The following is a 21,616-nucleotide window of genomic DNA, read 5'->3' on the forward strand; positions in this document are numbered from 1 at the left end:
CTTCATGAAACTCACAGACTTTTTCTCAGGAACTTTCTCAAAAATAAATTTAAGAAAAAACATACAAAGACATTGGCCTTGGATCCTGATTAATCACAGTTCCGTTTCTGTAGGGGTTTGGTTCCAGGTGTTCAGAATCCAATAAGAATGAATTAACTTGGTCAAAATAATGTAAATCAATCTTTAACCAGGGCCTGTCTCACAAAGCAAGTTCAACACTGACAGGGTTCCTGACCATATTTCAGCTTCACAAAACCTGATAAATGGAACCCGTTTCACAACAGCGATTATCAACTCCCTGTGTTAACCCAGGTTTAGACACTCAAGCTGTGATTAAGCGCCACACGTGAACACATGAAAGCGTCGCATTGGAGCTGAACAGCCAAGTATGTCAAAGGTGAGGAGTCAAGAAGCTTATATTCCAAGAAAAAAAGTATGTAAATATGTAGAAAGTAAAGAATTTATATTGGTAAAAAAATGCCACCACCACCATATGCTACTTATTGGAGTATTAATTCCTGTATATTCTTAATATCCATGTGGTATGATTTGCTTGTTCTTAGAAATTAAGTATATTTTTCATGTAATTGACACCACCATTGTCACGACGGGTAAAAAAAAACAGAAAAAAGGGTCCTTCTCCACCAGAAGGCTGTCTCTGGTCACAAGCTTGTCCCTGATTGGCTGAAAAGCTGTTTATGATCCACAAAATTTCAACTTCTGCCCTCAAGCAGGTTAGGTGTGCAGCCTAAGCTGTCATGGTGATGAAGTCGAGTAAAAGGTGGTCTACTTTCTTGAGACAGAAAATCCAAGGTTAGTTCAGGCTAAAGCTTAAAGTTAGCCGGCTAAGCAAGAAATCCCGCTTTGTGAGAGAAGCCCATTAATATATCACAGGAAATTTCCCAATATCCAGCAGTATAAAACCACAATATGGTATTTTTCTCATATGATGCAACACAGCTTAAAATGAACATACAAGACAACTTCTTAAAAGAATCTTATTTTAATAAATCAAAAGTACTGATATCTACAAAACTGTAGACAAATTTTTCAATATGATTTTTAGAAAGTACAGTACAATTTAAGTAGATCTCTTTTGTAGAGTGTTATTTACAATTGCTTTTTTTGTATTTTTGTTTTTCCAAAATGTAACAACGTTCTTCTCCCCGCTCACCTCGCGATCTACAATTAAATGAAAACGGTCATATAAAAGAAATGGAAACAATATGCATCACAGAGCGATTTCAAAAGAGGAAGATACAAGAAATAAACTAAATCTCCAGAGATTTGACAGCCAGACGTTATTACTGCTCGAGTCAACGCTACGCAACTTGATGTGGCTCGTAAAACTGATGAGACTTCAGGAAGCACTGTGTGTCTACTAATGTTATTCTCTTCTTCACTGTTTTCCAGCTTCTAATACTCGCACACTCAGAGTGCATTTGACTGACTCTCAGTAGTGCATGAGTATAGAGACTGGAAAGAAACAATGGGTCGAACCATCACTGTTATTTATGTGACATCAAGGCCAGATCAACTGCTGCATTATAGGTCCACCATAACAAAAGACATTGAACAGTGACATTGCTTTTTCTGACTCATTACAGTATATACAAGGCTCTTATCAAAGAGAGCCATTGAATTGCACAAAAAGGAAAGAGGGGCAGCTACAGCAGGGAGAGTCTACAGAGACTAAGAGGGGAAAAATAAGAGAGAAAAACTACTGCAGTCTCAAATAGAGAGAAAAAAAAATGCAAAAATATAGGAGGTCAAAAGTGTTACCTTCATGATGCATAGATCCAAAATGAAAGCTCAAGTATTAGCAATTAAGACAAATGGCAAGACGTTTGGGTAAATATGGAAAAAAGGGAGTGGCGGAGAGCCATGGATTTGGGCTGGGATGGACAATCCTAACTCAGAGTGGACACACATCTGAGCTGGTGTGACGTCAACTCTTTGGGAGAAAATGAAAAAAGGTGCAGTAAAATTTCATATGAGTGTGGTTTTCCTCATTCATACTAGCTTGTATTAGCCCAAGCTTTCATTGCTATTAAAACACACACAAACAAGGCCTCTTTAGAGTTAGCCGCAACACAGAGAAAGAAAAAATGCTCTACTTCTCTGAAACGAACGGAAAAACAATGTGCTTCTATTTTCAAGCTCCTAATCAATGAGCAATTGTTCCTTCACAAGGTATGAGTGCCATTTAACGCTGGTAAGTAAGTAAGGGTTTTCCTGGCCTATTGCTAAGCTGCTAGGTCCAATTAATATATACATTTAGAATCAGTAAAGCTTAAGAAAAAGCCAACTGGCGTAAAAGATATGATGTGCATTAATTGTCATCTCTCAAAAACAGAATCACAATTCTTTTGTGGCTATTTAAAAGAAAGTGAAGTGGGTCCGCTGTTCTCCGGTCAGATTAGCCCAGTCACATGAAGCTAATTTACAGATAGCAGGTATTAGCGAACAACAATAAGAAGTCTTGCAGGGCACATGGTGCCATCTATGGTCTGAGGCAGGGCGTGACAGAGAATATATGTGGATATCACTCAAAATGGACCAAATGTAAGAAAAAAAACAAACAAAAAAAAACAAATCATCAGATGCATTGTGGAAGCCAAGATATGATTCCTAAACACAGACTTAGCTTGTTATTCTGAAAACTTACATGGCACAAAAAGTATGTCTGTGCAGATGTTTCATTAAAAAAATTCAAATGAAAGCTATTAAATATGAATTATGTAAAGTAAAAGGTAAATTGACAATCTCGTAGCACTCCAGGTTACCACTATAAACACGCTCTATGCGATATAATATAAAGCTGGTGTAAAACTGGTGTAACTTACGCATATCACAAAAGTCAAAAAGACTGTGTTTTTGGGAGACTTTTGATTCAAATGTATTTAAACAAATAATAAAAAAAAAAGTACTTCTATGGATATATAGATGGGTATTAATTCATATATAGGCTCTGCAATGCAATTCCCACAGGCAAGATTTGGTTATATTCTTAACCAAATATATCTCTCATCAAAACAAGTACTACAGTTTTAACTTTAGGAAGGAACAATATTCACTTGGGTTTACTGAAGCTTGTTTCAAGATGGACTGTCTCATTTCTATCTAGAGACACTTTAAGATGGGACACAAAACTCACTAATTCTAGAGGTTAGATAGAGGCAGTGGATATAGCTCAATGAAAGCTAAATCAGAAAAACTACTCAAATTTTAATCAGGATAGAGTCAAAACAGCAGTTTATGTCAGCACAACCGGCTCTACTGCATTAGTAAGTAAACATGTAAATAATAGAATGCCGAGTGGGAAAAGAACCAGTCTAGTCAATAGAATAGGAGGTAAAAAACAAAACAAAAATTGTGGAGGACAAATTTAACAAGCAAATCAAAGTTAAAATAGAGAAACAATTCGGTTATGCTTTTTAAGATGCAAATTATAAGACTCCTATATGCAGAGTGAGGTCAAGTGATTGTCAAAGAAAGCATGAGGGCAGAATATAATGGAATGGTAAAGAAATATCCTGAACAACTCTCAAGGTTGGCTCAATGTGTCAGAATCCAGAAGGAAGACCTCAACCACTTCGGTGTTGCAATAAGAGAGTGGGTTCTGGCAGCTGTGCGCTCAAGAGGGACTTCTGAGACAAAACTAGCAGGTGTTTTGCCTCAGAATGTGAATCAAAGGTTTCACCACTTAGCTCTTCATATTGAGGAAGAAAACAGCGCCAGCCCACCCACCATGGCCTCATCAGGAAAAGCGTCTTATGTGGGAAGAAACCGCATCGCCAGCAGTGGAAGAAGCAGATGAGAGGAGCTGAGTACTCCAACTGTTCTAGGGCTGGAGGAAGATAATGAGAGAGAGAGAGAGAGAGAGAGAGAGAAAAAGAAAGAGAAAGAGAGAGAGAGAGAGAGAGAGAGAGAGAGAGAGAGAGAGAGAGAGAGAGAGAGAGAGTGAAAGTGCTAAAAACGAGAGCACAGTCCAGTTAAGTCCAGCCCCAGGGTGGTGGACGGTAAGGCCTTGGTCTTCACAGTAGAACACAGCGGAAGAAGCTGCTCTTTTTCTGTTGCTCGGTGGTGATCTTCACCCCATGATTGCTGCCCTGTGGATTGTTACCCTCCTTTAGGGAAAAACAAAGAACAAAGAAAGAGTTTTAAAAACATCTATCTACTAACTACTATCACTGCACTTTAATAAAAGTTCATTTAAGAAGAGCCATGGGATTTCTGTCTTTTCTCGTTTACACAATGATTTACTTAGTGAGGAGAAACAGTCTTACCAATTTTGTGTCCATCTTTGCTTTGATGTCTCTGGCAAGTGTTAAGAATGCCTAAAACCGCAGCAAAACACATTTCACATTGTTAATTTGTCATAAATCTTCCGTTTTTTTTTCCCAGTTCTGCCTGACTTACTGTATGCACTGTGGCCTCATACTAGTTTCAATGTAAAAGTATAGTATAAAAAGTAAAGTATAAGTCACTCACATTCTCCACATTGATGTTGGCCTTCGCACTCGTCTCCATGAATTTGATGCCATACTCTAACGCCAGCTGAAGAGATAAGATCCACAGATATATACATTAACCATGCATAACTGATTTCACAAAAGCCTCTTTTATACTGTAGGGCAGTTCTGAGCACAGAGAGTAACCATTTCACAGTAGTATTTCCACCTGGATGTGGTTTGGCTATGGTTAGCTAACCGTGCTGCCATATGTTACAGTGGAATGGCTTAATGAGCAGTGGCTGATTGGCTCTACATTCACGTCACTTTTGTGGCACCTCATCTGCTGTTATTTCAAAAACAGAAACAGTCCACCAAAAAAACAAAACAAAAAACAAAAAAACTGTTTGCTCACACAGTAGCCAAATAAATACATTTCGAACACAATAGAAACCTTTCAGTCTATCAGTAAATAAAAGGCAGACCATCAATCTAACAACAACTGCTAAATGTTACACAATGCTGTTAACAAGACTGCTAACAGTGGAACGGAGCTGGCTGTGGTGTTAGTGCTAACTTAGTTAGCAGGCTAACTCCAAGCACCACAGTACAGATGCAATTGTTACTGATTTATACTCCTCTAACTACTGATGTGCATGGGTACTTAAGTGCACAGTTAACTGTTCGATGTGCCAGTATTCAAACACTGTAATCACTATTCAGATATTTGTTACATTTTATCACAGAACGACACTGAAAATATACAGATCAACAATTCAGTGAGATGGAAAACTTGTGTTTTAACAGGACTGTAAAATGTGCAGTTTGCTCGTATTTTTGAGTATATCTGTTCTATTACAGTTTGCTATCGCATATGTCTGAATGATCTAGCTGATCTTAGCTAGATGCAGAAATTGTGAAAATATATTTCTCTGACAAACTGTGGCACATTCACTGAGGAGAAAATACCTTGTGCAGAAGACAAATCTCCATCAGCATCCAACAGGTACCAGTGGAGTTAGCTAATTAGCTCTTCTGAGGTCGCCTCATCCGACACAAAAAACGTAAAGAGTTGCCTTGCGTATTTATAATAAGGTGTTTTCAAATAACTGTTTAATCTCTGAAATTTAACTGGAAATCCATTCAAGAACTCTTCCGGATACTCGAATATCAAAATTAGTCAGAATGCACATCCATATTGCTGACAAGGAGAAAGTAATTCCTAGTCCAGGAACTGTAAACAGTGTCACGACTCCACTTCAGCACAAAACAGCACGATCCCTCCATGGAAACCGTCCAGTGGAAAAGAATCTAGCTATAGACATCGCCAAATATAAAAAGCTATTGCACTGTAAGAAGACATCGTGTTTAACTTCTTATTTGTATGCCACGTTACGATTTCCGTTAAGGAAACTGCTTTGCACAAAACAAATATAAGTAACTAAATAAACTGACAAAAGATTTAAATTATTAACAAAGGTACTGTAAGAAACGGTATTATGTAGAAAAAACATCCATAAAACAGGTGAATCCTGTTTGGATGTTTAGGACAAACCAGCTCCCTCACCTTCTCCCCTCGCTCTCTGGACACTTGTCGTTTGTCATTGATGTCACACTTGTTCCCCAAAATCATCTTCTCCACGTCTGCTGATGCATGCTGGGTAAGACAGAACTTATCATTACACTTTTCTTTCACAGTTTGTCGTAAACAACACCCTATGAACACAATTAAAATTACAAATTCATTAAAAACCCACCTCTTCGATGTTTCTGATCCAGTTCTTGATGTTGTCAAAGGACTTCTCGTTAGTGATGTCATACACCAGCATAATGCCCTGAGAAAGGAGCAAAACAGAAATCAGCTCAAAAAGAGTATAAACAGTTCTAAAGCAGCCAAATGATTAAGAGCAAAGAACACAACACAATACAATAACTTTAAGAAGATTAGAAGAGCATGTCTAGACATTATTTTAACATTACAGTGTTGCAATACATGCACTGTGGTGAATGATTTTTTTTTTCCTGATTGCTAACTTACCATTGCACCTCTGTAATATGCTGTTGTGATTGTTCGGAACCGCTCCTGTCCAGCTGTGTCCCTATAAAAGAAACATTAAAACTGTGCTAGAACTACACTTCAGGGTAGATACAGATCACTTCATTTGGTCACTTCCATTATAGAAAAAGATCAGAAAACATTCCATGTTGGAAGTTCCAATTATGCAAGAAGGTTAATAATTCACACACACAGCTACTTTCACAGCGGATTTGGGGTTAAACACTGTTCCACAAATACCACTTGACAAAAGCATGTAAGACAGAAAGGACTTTGAAGAAGAGAGAAATTCAGAAACATACCATATCTGTAACTTGATCTTCTTTCCATCTAACTCTATTGTCCTAATCTTGAAATCAATACCTGCAAGAAAGTAAGCACGTCAGACAGGACTAAAGAGTAAATGTTTAGTTTGTAAACTGCTTCGACATCTTCAACTCCCAGAAGTGTAAAACATGGTAGAAAATGGTCAACGTAAGCATTAGGCTGACATTCACTTCCTCTAATGCTGATCATTAACGTTACGTCGTCTACATAAGGCATTTACACAGGCTTCCTACAAAACAAAGCAGTATTACTACTGGCTCAGAAAAAGACTTGAATGTCTCATGAGTATAAATCATCATGTACACCACATCATGGCTCATCACCTCATTAGGGTCAGAATTGCAGCTGATAAACTTCAGAAGCTGCACAATAACAGATCGCTGAGCTGCTTCAGCGTCTACGTTTAGTCTTGGTACATCTAACAAGACACCGGTAACAGCACCGCACGGCTAAAACGGTTCACTAGCTGGCTGGTTAAATTACAAATACGAACAACAACACCGTTTTATCTGAACAGCTTAGGAAGTTTGCTATCAAAATGTCCAACTAAGTTACTTAACCATACTACTTACTCACTAGCCACTTAACGTTAGCTGGTTAGCTTAGTTAGCTAGAGAAATAATGGTAGTATATAGCCAACAGTGCTAACTAGCTAATGTTACACTGCGAACCAACGTGGTACACAGGCAAGCTCATTGCTTTAGTTTAGGTTTCGGTGGCGAACTCTAGAAACAGTCTAACCAATTCTAAAATGAATACATGGACAATTTAGATAGAAACATGGTTCACAAACACAGAAGGGTGGTAATAACTTGCAAGCCAGCTAATGCTAGCTAGCTACCTGGCTAAGCTAATATACACCGATACCCATTGTGTCTGACCGAGTTATAGCAAGGAGGCTGCTCATTGAAAGAAAGAAACAGCCTCCAGAGAACTGCCACCATGTCAAGGCTAAAATAAGGTATGGAATCCTGGCTCAGCGGACAAACTAAACCGAGCTAACTTTGCCGGCGAACCGAAAGAAAGTCCACAGCTAGCTAGCTGGTTGAGCTAGCGCCCTGCTAACACGGATCATGTCAGCCTGTCATTGGACTTCACGAACACGAACCGAAGAGCAACTGTACCTATTGTGGAGATAAACGTTGAGTTAAAGGCGTCCTCTGAGAATCTGAATAACACGCAGGTCTTCCCAACTCCCGAGTCCCCGATTAACAGTAGTTTAAACAAATAATCGTAAGTCTTCGCCATACTTGATATTGCGGAAATCCCGCCCGGTAAGTGAGCGCCGCGTAGACACGGCGGTAGCTAATGAGCGCACACCCGCGCCCTCCCCAGTCCTCCAGACACACCGCCTCCGTATTACTAACCTTCTGAGGACCTATTTGACTCGTGTAGAATAATGTCACGCATAAAATAAAGATTCATTCCGCTCGGTCTTTAAAATTTCAGCATAGTTAAAAAGTTACAACGTAAACAAAGTAATTCAGAGTGGTTTGGTGTGAAATATCTATTCTAGAGAAACTTACCGAGTCAGAATTTTTACAGTGGTGGTGATAAGAACCAGACGCCTGCAGAATGTGAAGGGAAACTCCATCGATTTTCCAGTTTTTCTGCATGTTTAAATGGTTAACATGTAAACAAAGTCATTCAGAACGCTTTGGTGTGAGAAACTTACCGAGTCAGAATTGTTCACAGTGATGGTGATAAGAACCAGACGTCCACCTCTAAATGCTCCTTCCCAGAAAGTCATTACTCGAAATGACTATGAATACACTGCCCGACATATTTTGATCCATTCATGGTGGAGGAATACATGAAGGATGTTCTATGGCAAACTAGTTCCCCAAAAAAACCCCTTACTTTTTCAAACTGACCATTATTTTACCATCATCAACATTACATATATAAACTCAGAAGACAGGCGTAGCTTCACTGAGGGGTTTGGATAGTAAATAGACATTGCGACCTCTGGTTCCTATCACCACCACTGTAAAGAAAATCTGTACTGGTAAGTTTCTCTACAAATAAATTATTTCCAATCAAATCACTCCGAATGACTGTTTATATTGTAAAGACTGACTTTTCTGACTGAATTTTGACACATCAGTGGAATTGCCCTTTAATACCACTATATCTGATAAGTTGAGAGGGACAAAAAAAGAACCAGTGGTGCTACATTTAAAAAATACTATTCAAAATTATGAGCACAAATGCTTTTTTATTCAGCATTTCATATAATGAAATGTACTAAATCTAGTCAACATTACTAGTTAGGCTCTTTTTGTTATGAAACATGCAGTTGTTCTAGAAACACTGACGATATCCATGATCTGAAGAAATTTAGAGTAACTATGAATATAGTCATTTTGTCCATACATACATACACACACATTTACATATAAAAAATCGAAATATTACACAACAAAAATAATATTTAATATCTTAAAATTATGTAAACGTGTAACATCACAAGCAGTAAAAGACACGCTTTTGTGCAAATATGTAAAAATTTATTATGCTTTTAAAAAAGTACAAATCAGCAACAATTCTAAAAGCACTTATGTATGTGCTGGGGATACAAAATAAAGGTTTAGAAAAGGACTGTCAGATGTGAGTTTTAGTGTTGTGAGTAACTTCTTAACACAAGACAGAAATGCCCTTATCAATGGTAACATCTGTAAACCTGAAATCTTAATGTAAATGTGTATCTTACATTGTTTTATTGTTTATAATCCCTTGTTTGAATGCCTGTTTTACACGATTTCCAGTAATGCTGTATGTAGTTTATGTTCACCATAGCGTTCCAGACATCTCCTGGCAGAAATAAATAAAAAAAAAGAAAGAAAAAAGAAAAACTGGAATGGACAAATAAAAGAATGTGGGTGGTGACGTCATTAAAAGCTTTTTAAATCATTCAATAAAGTCACAACCTGGAATGTAATAATAATAATACACAATTAAAGTCATTTCGTAATGTAATGCTCCATTAGTGAGACAGATTGTGTGGGAGGCTGTGGGACAAGAATAGAAGACATTACACAGACAATACAGCTTAACCACACACACCCAAACCATACACACTACCTCTCTTACGCACACACGTTCTCACACACACGCAGCTGGAATGCTCGACTGGAAGCATGGAATGCTGACTGCTTTTAAGACGTCTCCTCACGCTGACGTTCACAAGCTGTTGAGTTCCTGCAGGGTTTGGTCCAGGACTTGGTGCAGATTCAGGTTCTCCTGCTTTGAGTTGGCTAGACTCTCTGCAATAAAACAGTCACAGTGTTTAAGAAGCTTGACTTTTTCCAGTGTTTCATATTTTACACTATTTATGCATCAGTACACAAGGCAATAAGTCACAAAAGGCTGCTGGTTACACTGATTTTACCACAGCTAAGGAGTGTTGTTTGGTGCGACATGAAGCAAAGACATTTTATAAAACAGTGACCAAAAGATCAATGTTGAAATTGAATAACTAATTAATTATTATTAATAATAATCTACAAAAAAAACAATTCTTTCACCAAACAGTAGGGTGACTGTGTGTTAATGTTCATTCACAATATTTTATGTATGTTAACAGAAGGCTATTATTATTTTGTTCTTTATGTTTGTAAACAATATTTTCTGTTTTACTACTTACTATTTATGTTATTAAATAGCAGCAGAAAAGCAAAAGTCAATAAACGAATTTCAGACACTTTATCAACCGACATCAGTACTAACAACTAAACAAACCAGCATTAGTTGACTTGGCTACTTTAACTCTTGGTGCATGACTCCAGTAACCCACAGTCAGCACTCAATGGTTTTATTGTATGATGAGCAGCAGGCGGTAAATGTGTTAAGATCTTTGACTGTACAGAGCTGCTGTTTGTTGTGTTCTGCCAGAAAGAGTCCGATAAGTTTGGTTTTCAGCGGCTTTAAGGCCACAGTTAATATTAGCGTTCATTCGTCTGTTGTTTGCATAGTAACAAGAGACTTGCGATGCACTTTGGGATATTCAGCTGATCTACCATAGTGACCTACGGTGTTCACTAGAAAGTATAAGTGCACTCTGGGAGATGTAAGTGCCCTTAAAATCACTTTCAATCCCAGTTTGGATGCTAAGAGAAAAATGGCCGACAGATGTAACTGTCGTAGTGGGCAAAATACAAGTTCATCTGGTATACCAGCTAAAATTCTTCCTCAGTTATGAGTTCCATCACAACCGCTATGCGATAAATATGTGCAGATAATGCAACGTACAGTGCAAACGATGCTAGTGTTAGCCAGTTTAGCTAACACAGCAAAGTCTTGATCACGATCAGGAGGTCACATTGTCTTCAAGGGAGCCAACATAAAGGAATGGCCGATCTTTTGGGGTTAGCCTTAACTTAACGTTGACACCAGAGCGATTGCTGTGCTTCTTCTTGCACCTCCTGAGAAACCGCCTGCTGCAGTCAGCTGCATCTATCCATCCATCCAGGTTTGTTTTTACTATTTTGCACAATAAAATATATTTCAGATTTACTTTTACTGTTTCTTATTAAAAGGTTAAGGGACATCCCAGAATAATAAGCCACTGTTAACTTACAAAAATAGGTTTACTTATCTAAAATGGTTTTAATATATATGTGGCGTGATATATAACCAAACCAACAGACATTTTGATTATACTGTGATCTAAATTGCTGGTTATACCATTCATTACTATGTAATAGTGCCCTAAAATGCAAATAAGCTCCACTGTTTCAGTCACAGCCTGGATTTTAATAACTTGGCACAGTGATATCATAATTAACTCAGTTGATGTGTGCGTGTATCAAGTATTATAGAGAGTTCAAACATGACTCAGCCAATTAGATTTTACAACCAGTCATTTCTTAATCACCATTTTGACATTTGTTGGCATTTAAAATAGTTCTAGACCCAATATCGCAAAGAGCAGCATAAAACAGAACTTAGAAAATGGAAAATGTAGGCCAAAAACCCAGATGGTCTGTGAATCAGAGGAGTTAGTAAAGGAAAAGCAGGAAAGATAAGAAACCCAGATAGATGGCAGTGAAAGGACACTAAGTGTTAGACTTTTAAAAATCTTTATTAAAACTTTAGTATTAAAGCCATACTCTAAAAGGCCACTGACATATACATTTCAGGGAAAATAACAGAAAAAAGAGAAAGAAAAAGAAGAAAGGCACAGGGTTGAAAAAAGCCAAAGTGTTTATTCAGCACAGCAGTACGTGAACTGGGTCATCACTTCTTAATGCCTCAGCAGCACCTGTATTGTGCACTATGAATATTTAATAATGGAACGAATAGATAAGGTGGGTTTTAGGCACTTGGATCTTCCACAATGAGCTGCTGGCGTCGGAAGAGATAATGATAGTGAAGGAGATTGATCTACATGGAGGTCATGTCATTTAGGGCATGATCCAGCTCCTCGCAAATGGCCTTGTACCTCAGCTTCTGAGCGTACAGTTCATCTGGAGGACAAAGGCAGAGAGTCCAGCAGAAAGGAGGGTCAGCAGAAGAAGTGGACGGCAGGAAACGTACAGGAAATGTGGAGAAAGAAGGAAATCAAGGAAAGAGTGAGATCAGAGAAGAGAGAATGTAAAAGACAGTAAAAGTGTTACATATCTCATGCCAGAGAAAGCCAATGGAAAAGCTAAATGGTGAAAACTGCACTATGAATGTCAATGAAAATGCCAAATGGGAAGAAGCATTTCATGTGTAATGTACCATCAATAGCATTGCCATTTATGGTTCTCACACCAGGAACTTCTATAATACATTATATTATATTTAAATATATTAATATCTCAACTTAGGCTGTTTTCACACCTAGTTCATTTGCTAAAATCCACCAGAGTTTGGGTTTCTGTGTTCTTTTTTACATATTTTGATTGGTTTCATATTCCAACAGCTAAAGCACGATTTTTGCTTTACTTTCTCCATTAGCAGCAGAAACAACCAATTTATTTAAACTTCCAGTAGAAAAGTGTTTTGCTTATGACTGTTTTACATGTCTTGTTGATTTTCTAAATGAACCTAAGTTAACATCTTCTACAGGGAACAAACAAATATGGCATTTTTCTACTAATTTCAGTGCACAATTTGTATTTTTGCTGAGTTTAACATATTGGAAAAATAAAACATTAAATATAAAATGTGCTATAACTTTTGACAGTTAAAATAATCATCCCTGCCATATAGTTCTTATTTTTTTCACACTTACATACATCTGCATAAGATCAAGCTAAGTATTATATTTTTACAGAAGGTGTAAAACATGGATGTAAGTTGTGTTGAAAGTGCCATGTTGCGACCAATACGAGTCTAATACATGCTGATGTACTGTATTTGGCTATTAAATTTCTGGCTCTGAAAAAACAATGGCTCAGTTTTGAAGCACTGTAGGACACGTCATTTTAGAGTCTCGGTATTATGTATTTCCTCAAGCGAGCAGGGTGGGTCTAAGAGCCTAATCTCTGTTCCTTCACGACAATAAAATGTCATCCAGCAGGCAGAAAGTAGGCAGCATGTGAAGGCAAAGGTTAAGTTGTAGCTGATACCTGACCCTGTGTTAAGTGCTATTAATTACATTATGAGCGCTCTGGGCTGAAAGAACAGTGCTCAGGAAGTGAAGGACAGTGAAAGTGGGGGGCTTACCCTCAAGGTCATCAATGGTCTTTTCCAGTTTTGCCACAGATCTCTCTGCAAACTCAGCACGAGTCTCTGCCTGCCAGGGGAAGACAGGGAGAGAGAGAGAGAGAGAGAGAGAGAGAGAGAGAGAGAGAGAGAAATAAAAAAAAAAGATTTAGAAACAGAATGCAATGGAACTAAAACAGGCCTAAATCAATAAGTCAGTTTACTTCATTGGACAGCTCAACACGCTTGGAGCAGAACACTAACTGCCAATTCTGTTATGTCAGCTAACAGACGCCTGCATTGGGTAGCATCACGCTGAGTGATGAGGGGAGAGGGAGAACCATCCTACCCACCCAGAGAAAGCGAGGACAATTCTGTTCTCTTTGAATCCTTGTCATGGACGGGTGTGTCATTACCAGGGGCTTCTTTTGTTTTTGCACTGGAGCTACAAGGCTAATGTAGCTAACAAGTATATCTCTTCAACTACCACTGTTCAAGCTGCATGCCTAAATCAACACTCACTTGCCTCAAACTGCAGACATTACCAAGTCTCAACCAGCCTTGTCTGTGTGGTTTCTGACACTGTATAATATACTGTAATCTACAAAAAGTACAGACAAAATTCAGTCATCAAGACAGCTGCTGCTGTTTTAAGCTATGCTGTGTACTTGTGAGACTGTTGAGATATAAGCTTCCCTAACTACTGCAAATGTGATTTTTCACCACATTGCTCCTTTAAAAGTAGGCCGTAGTATCTCACCTCTTTCAGTTTGTCAGAGAGACCCTTGATCTCCTCCTCAAATTTGTCTTCTTTGTCTGTGTACTGTAGAGAGAAACCACTCAAAAGGTCAAACACTGGAACACACACCCATGTAAACAAAAAATGTGCAATGCAGCAGGCACACAAATGCACACACAGTGCCCGCTCTCAGCAGGCCTACCTTCTCTGACTGGGCCTCAAGGGATTTCATGTTGTTGGTTACATTCTTAAGCTCTTCCTCCAGATCACCACCTTTGCTGTAGAATAAACAGAAAGAGATGATACTGAATGGGAATGTTCACAGGCTATTTTTGATATACGAGTATCTGTAAGAGTTTAAGGGACACTCCAGCCAAAATGAAAATATAACCATCGCAACATCTGTCGTAAACATGCTTAATCGCATCATACAGTGATGCTAAAAGTGAGATATTCTGGTTTCAAGACTAGAAAACCCCCCTGCTGATAAATGTGATGATGTATCCTGGAAAGAGCTAAAACTTCTCTTGATGCCAGAGACAAGAGTTACACTAATACTAGCTTGGTTGTGTTTATTAGCCTATAGATCAGTGGCTAGACCAGGGGTGGGCAACCCAAAGGTTAAGAAGAGCCATTTTGTCCTTTCAACTAAAAACAAACCACCTTTGGAGCCACAACATTTTATGTCCATTTTACAATCTTAGCTGTAAATATGTGTCAGTATGTGCTAATGTGCTAGTATAGGCTAAAAATATAAAAGCCTATCAACGAAAAAGCAGACTTACTTTGCTTTGCTTTAAGCTTTAGCTCAGCTACACCTTCTTTTTTCGCATCTCTGGCAGGACACTCTTCCGGAAAAGTAGAATAGTTTCTTGTAAAATGTCTCTAAATGTTTGATTTTTTAGGAGGCTGAAGTCGCTTCTCATTCGCAGCTTCTCGTTCGAATTTTCTCATTCCACCTTAAATTGTGCCTGAGGCACCAGAATGTTACTGCTGAACCATTTAAGGTGGAACGGAAAAAATTCAAACAAGAAGTTGCCGAATGAGAAGCTGACTTCAGCTTCGGGCCTTTTTAGCGTTTGACGGTTTCTCGTTACAGATTAAATGTATCAGGAAACCAGCTGTGGTGCTTATAAACGCAAAAAAAGTCCATTAATCTCCAAATCATCAATGTTCGTCTTAAATCTTTCTCCTTGTCTTTTTGTTAGCTACTAGCTAGGTGAGATTATTGTCTGAAATGCTGACCAGCAGTCTGCACGCCAACATTCAGGGTTAAAGTTTGGTGAATTAGCAGTTTTAAGCTACATTAACTCCAACGTTTAAGACCATTTATTGTTAAAACTGCGTGAGAACGATCAGCACAGCTTTATTTCACTGCAAAGGAGGATTATTTTATTTTTACCTAAACATCTAATTCTGCTGTGGAGCCGCAACAGGGCAGTAAAAGAGCTGGCATGGGGCTCCAGAGCAGCATGTTGACGACCCCTGGGCTAGGCTAACAGTCAGGATTAAAAAATACTGTAAAACAATTTTGATTCAATGTTCCACATACTGCACTGCACTACATTCAACTAATTATGCTCTCTTTGTGATGAAACATGCAGCTGGTCAGTGTTCATTAAGTACTGATGACATCCATGATATATACAGAAAAGTATATTGTGATGTAATGTGATGTAATTTATCACGACAACGATAAATACAGTCACTGCACTTTTATAGAGGTAAATGTTACCATGGATAAAAAAATTTTAAAACTGAAAATCAGTATTGTTGTGCAACACCAATTCCAGTATACTAGTATAGACCGTATGTCTCCCAGCACTTTCTCCATTCTTTCCTGCTGGTTGAATTGTTCCTGAGTCATGAAAGATAGAGAAGAAAGTGTGCTTACAGCTCAGCAATCTCGGCCCTCTCCTCTGCTCTCTCTAGTTCTCCTTCCAGAATCACCAGCTTACGGGCTACCTGCAATACACAAACACAGACTTAGTTTAGTGACGTTTCTTCCAGAGAGGACCTTAACACTTTTCTTCACACCATTTATTTAGTATCATCTGCTGAGGTTTGAGCAGTGATTAAAGGAACAGTTTGGGGTAAAATCTAATGAACACACTATTCCGCTTACCCTGAATGTTGTCAATCAGCCAACACGTTGGATTATTCTCAAGAACATGACAAATACTGCAACCCAGCAAAGGAAAAAACAATGTTTTCTTTCTTTTCTTTTTTTTTTAAAGATATACAAACAATGGTGCCTGGTTGAACAATTATAAACAAACCTCAATCATATCATTGATTTTAAATTCATTTTTTTCATCATTTCCCAATTTAAGTGACCACATACTCATTTCCACAACAGAGTGAGGTTTGAAGATAAACCTGTAAATACTGGGCCTCATTCACCAACCAGAAGAAATTTCTTCTTAAAACACACTTACACTGTTTTTATGAAGATTCTGACATTCACTAATGTTTTCTTACTTGGGATTTGTTCTTAGGTAAGAACAGAATTTACTCACACTCAAGAGCACAAAGGTGTGAACAATTCTGCAGTTTAAGAACACGTCATGGATCTGATGTAGACTTTTTCTTAGGACCTTTCTCAAGAACAAATTTAAGAAAAAAATGAAGATATTGGTGAATGAGGCCCGCTGTTTTTTTCCCCACAACATTTGTTTAGAAGTACACAATCTGTACACTGTTGTTGGACTAGGATTGGATATATTTGTGGTGGTTTTGTTATAATGACCTGTTTACTTCTTTAGTTTTACATGGAAGTACAAACAAAAACCTGTGTTTCATTGGGTTCAGGAAATTTGCAAGTTGCAGCTTGTAATGGCTTGATTTGTTGCATACTAGATGATGTCATGTTGCTCCGTGTGTGTGGACAATTTTAGTTACACACAGTTGTGCTGATAATAGTGGACTTACCACACATCTCACTGACACACCTAACAATGAAGTATAACACAACAGGGTGCACAATGGCCATTACACTGGTACTAAATACTAACAAGCGGTCTTCAGCTATACTTAGACCTATTTCCTGGTAGCTCTAAATATGCTATGTTCAGCCATTCTTATGAACCATAGATTTAGGTGGCTTCTAGTATGGCCTCTTTAGCTATACCCATGCCCCACTGAAGCAGGCTCTAGGTATGCCAATTCCAGAACAACCTGTAAAGTATGTCAAAGTATGCCTGCATTCCAACTTCTAAAACATCTTGCAACAACAGGCTTCTTTACATAATACAGGTTAATTCACATGCCCCATGTAGTCTGTGAGCACCATACTTAAAGCCACCTAAATCTAAGGTGCATAGGAATGGCTGAATATGGCATATTTAGAGGCACCAACAAAAAAGGCCTCAGTAAAGCTGAATTACCCAGATGGACTGGCATTCCAACATGCTTGTTGTAGGGAAGTCTCTAAGTAATGCTTTGGCATATCTTGAGGTCTATCCGTTGTTCTCAGATATTGACATATGTCCTAACATATTGTGAGTATGGAGGGGGTGGGTCTGGGATGCCAGACACCACTGTTGAGTCTTCTGGAGATGTCGTGGGCTTAACTCCATGAGACACTGACAGAGGAAGGTACCCACTTGACAACCCCTGTGAAATGCTCACCAAGGCATCTTTGTTGTTGTTGTTAGTGTTGTTAGGTACCAGTATAAAGGTCATAGCGCACCCTGTTGTGTTATACTTAGGCTAGGTTGTCGTAGGTCGAGTACTTGCATCTGACAGTGAGAGGTCTGGGAAGTTGCCTACCAGTAGCACAAGGAATTTAACATCTTTTACTGTGTATAACTAAAATTGTCCACACACACGGAACAAGATGCAATCATTTAGCATGTATCAAATCAAGCCGTTACAAGCTGTAACTTGCAAACTTCCTGAACCCAGTGAAGTACAGGTTCAAAAGGTATCACACAGAAAGAAAACCTTAAAGTCAACATAGTACAAAGAGCTACCTATGAAATAAAACCACTGAATGTAATATTACAGCCAGTGAAAAGTATGAAAGAATGGCTATTTTTTTATTAATTTATTAAATGATGAAGGAGTAATATAACATCTTTAAATTTTTATATCTGCAATGAACATTAACACTTTCCCATAAAAAAGGTTTCAAGCAAATTCACATAATCCTTCTTGGGAAAATATGCAAAGTATCTTAACAAGTAGGTTTTCAGCTCTGAAGTTATATTTAGCAAGATCTGTGCCACTCATTTTTTATGCAGGACCAAATAACTTCTAGATGTGATAGAACTATATTAGTACTACCCAGAATCAAAATCTGGTTGCAAGAAAGTGAGAACTAGTGGAGATATTAATTTTTGAAAATGAAAAGATTCTTCATTCGGATAAAAAATATTGATTTTTATAAATTAATTACTGTGAAACATTCAGCAACACATATTTACATAAATACATGTTGCATATTATCCTCAGGGTTTCTTGGATGTTTAGTACAAATTTCAACCCAATCCAGCAAAAATAAGCAGTTTGTGAGGCTTAGAGTGAACATACAAAGAATCGCAAAAATGACAAAAAGGGCCAAACTTCAAATATTCATAACTTAAACAGTACTTAGAGTAGAGCTATAGAATTTTGAAAGGTGGCACGAATATAATAGAGGTTTTCACGAGAATTTTTTCAAGAAAATATATGATATGAACTGGGAGGGCTACGTAAGTTGGTATGGAATGGCCCTGCTTAACTGTTTTAGCTGTGTAAGATACTTTTGCCTATTATTACAGTTTGCCATACAATGTCAGGAACCACATAAGCAAGCCTATTTAAGTTTACTGAACAGCCTGATGTGGTTTGAGGCGAGTGTGCGATGATTTAGGCATGCAGGTTACACAACACTAATGATTTCATTACTTGTTAGCTACATTAGCCTCTTCGCTCCAGTGGAAAACTAAAGAAACAAACGTCACCAAGCAAACATGACTTGACTGCTCAACCTTATCTGAGGTAAAAGGAAATTGGGTGAATTTCAAATCCCTTTTTGTCTCGATAGAATGTGGTGCCCAATCCTTGTCCTAAAGATCTACCACCCTGCAGAGTTAAGCTCCAAACCTAATCTAACACAGCTGGATCCAGATAATGAAGACCGTCAGGGGCATCTGAAGATTAGAGTCAGGTGTGTTCAATCTGAACTCTCCAGGGTGGTAGACCTCCAGGACCAGGACTGGGCACCCCTGGTGTGGAGATGGCCGAATGTGTGTGCAATTCTCACCTCATCGTATTTGCGATCGGCATCCTCAGCGATCTGTTTGGCCTCCTTCAGCTGCAGCTCCTGAATCTCCATCTTCTCCTCATCTTTCATAGCACGATTCTCAATCACCTTCATGCCTCTGTGTGTACAAACACAGAGAACATGCTTAAATGCTCAAACTCAGTGTACAGGACTTTACACAACCAGCTTCAGCACTACTATGAGACATAAACGGTGTATAAATTGCCGAGGTGTTGCAGAAGCACAGCTTTGTGCAGTTCTGTGGATTACAGTTATCTTGACACATCTCTGGTCTGAGTAAGTTAGTGTGTATAAGTATCTGTTTGTGTATTTTTGTATACTAACTAGGGCTTTCAAACTATTACATTAATTAATCACATAATTTTGTTTATGTTTATCGCGATTAATCTTACTGCTCTAATCTGACCCTCTTCTTAAAAAGCTGCACATTTTGTTATAGCTACATAAGTGGACCAAATAATCTTCTTCAGAATGTATTTATTACTTTCAAAAATTGGACCTGAACGTAAAATCAAGTGAATGCAGCCTCTTGTTTTGCTATGTTACGTCTTGTTTTGAGGAGAACTGTGTGTTTTGTTAGTTTACTGCTTATTGATTTATCCATAGGTTTCTCATAAGCACTGTCCAATGTGGTCTGCCAAATTGCTGATATTGCTGGCATCAGCGCTGCTTTCTGCTTTTAAATGATTTTTGATGTACTTTGACGGTAAACAAATTCATGAAATTGGAATACCTGCAAATAACATAACATTAAAGCCATCAGCAGAACTCAGCAATTTAAGGTTATTAATACGTTAATTTTGACACCACTAATACCAACCTCTCACTTTCATCAGCTGCTTTCTCTGCTTCCTCCAGCTTCTGCAGTGCAGTGGCCAGTCTTTCTTGCGCTCGGTCCAGCTCCTCCTCAATCAGCTGGATCCTGCGGTTCAGAGCAGCTACCTCGCCTTCTGCCTACACACACACACACACACACATTTTATTTTCTCACAGACATTTTATTACCAAGAGACAATTTTTTGTCAGATGAATTCGACTCAATATTAAAATTTTCTACATTTTCCCTTGACTTTCCCTTGTCTATTGTCTTCTATCTAATCTAGCTTCAGAAATATGAATATGAAAAGTGAATAACTTGTACAAAAAAGACCTTTTGTGCAGTAATGTGTATATGAAGGCAGTAATATGATCATATGAGCAGGTCAATCATTAACCACGTCACATTAAGGGTTCACTAATGTGTTTTTAATGTATTCTAAGACATATCATAATTGTAATATGTAGCAACAGAATCACAAAATGGTATTTGTCCAGATGAGCCAGGCCTACAGCAAATGTTAACTGTCATACAGGCAACACTTTCTCATTGCAAAATAGTACAACTATGTATACTCTTGAATAAAGATGTCTTTTTTGTAGCAAGTTTACCCCCAACTTTTGTCACTTCAATAATTTTTTCATAAAATTTTATTAAAGAAATATATATATATATATATATATATATATATATATATTTAGTTTTCAACTGTATATAAAATGAAGCATTGTTTGTTTTTATCATGGGATATCCCAGCCAGATGAAACATTGCTTTTCCTCATTAAAATTCCTCTGCAGTGATTCATAGCCCTTACTGGCTTCTCTAAACTTTCCACTGGCCACTAAACCATTACTCCCAAATTACAGGGACTTCTATTGCATATGGGACAGAATATACATGGATCAAAATATACATTTATATAAATCATGCAGATTATCACTGACTTTCTGAAAAGTCCATTCAGCATCATGTAGCAGATGTATGGTTGGAGTTTATACCACAAGGGTCAGGTTTACACTGCATTCAGATTTATAGTGGCATTTCAACTAAGGGAAAGAATGCACACTGTAATAAATATAATAAAAGGTATTCTTTATCCACATCCTACCAGATTTACAACTAGTGCATTCAGAGCACTGAGCTGTATTAAAACAGTGCATCGGGTAGAGCAGGTTTAGTATTTATAAACACACTGACTCATCCTTCACTTCTACCTTCATTCTCATTGCTTATCTGCTCACATCTTTACACGCTGTCTGATGCAATCCTGTGGTCTGTGTTCTGGAAGAAGCATTTTTATTGGCTGGTTAATCTAGAATA

General features: G+C 38.0%; 2 protein-coding genes across 5 annotated transcripts in view; both read right to left on the minus strand.

Annotated features, from left to right (window-relative positions):
- Nucleotides 1-987: 987 nt before the first annotated feature.
- Nucleotides 988-8,155, minus strand: rab8a (RAB8A, member RAS oncogene family). The gene is made up of 8 exons (XM_036556111.1): nt 7,962-8,155; nt 6,813-6,873; nt 6,493-6,553; nt 6,212-6,289; nt 6,022-6,111; nt 4,495-4,560; nt 4,290-4,340; nt 988-4,130 (listed from the first exon to the last, which is right to left on the minus strand). The coding sequence occupies exons 1-8, from the start codon at nt 8,083-8,085 to the stop codon at nt 4,038-4,040; spliced, it is 624 nt and encodes a 207-aa protein (XP_036412004.1). The 5' UTR covers nt 8,086-8,155; the 3' UTR covers nt 988-4,037.
- A 1,171-nt stretch (nt 8,156-9,326) lies between these two features.
- Nucleotides 9,327-21,616, minus strand: part of tpm4b (tropomyosin 4b) — a 32,862-nt gene continuing 20,572 nt past the window's right edge. For 2 of the 4 annotated variants that reach the window (XM_036555878.1, XM_036555880.1), the window contains 7 exons: nt 20,299-20,432; nt 19,458-19,575; nt 16,104-16,174; nt 14,412-14,487; nt 14,231-14,293; nt 13,492-13,561; nt 11,905-12,305 (listed from right to left, as the gene is read on the minus strand). In XM_036555878.1, coding sequence (XP_036411771.1) covers nt 12,223-12,305; nt 13,492-13,561; nt 14,231-14,293; nt 14,412-14,487; nt 16,104-16,174; nt 19,458-19,575; nt 20,299-20,432 — 615 coding nt within the window. In that variant the 3' untranslated portion in view covers nt 11,905-12,222. Of the gene's footprint in view, nt 10,104-11,904; nt 12,306-13,491; nt 13,562-14,230; nt 14,294-14,411; nt 14,488-16,103; nt 16,175-19,457; nt 19,576-20,298; nt 20,433-21,616 lie in introns of those variants that run through there. The other 2 variants (XM_036555879.1, XM_036555876.1) reach the window with 2 other exon arrangements.

Source organism: Colossoma macropomum, unplaced genomic scaffold (genome assembly GCF_904425465.1).
Source record: "Colossoma macropomum unplaced genomic scaffold, Colossoma_macropomum, whole genome shotgun sequence".
Lineage (NCBI taxonomy): Eukaryota > Metazoa > Chordata > Actinopteri > Characiformes > Serrasalmidae > Colossoma > Colossoma macropomum.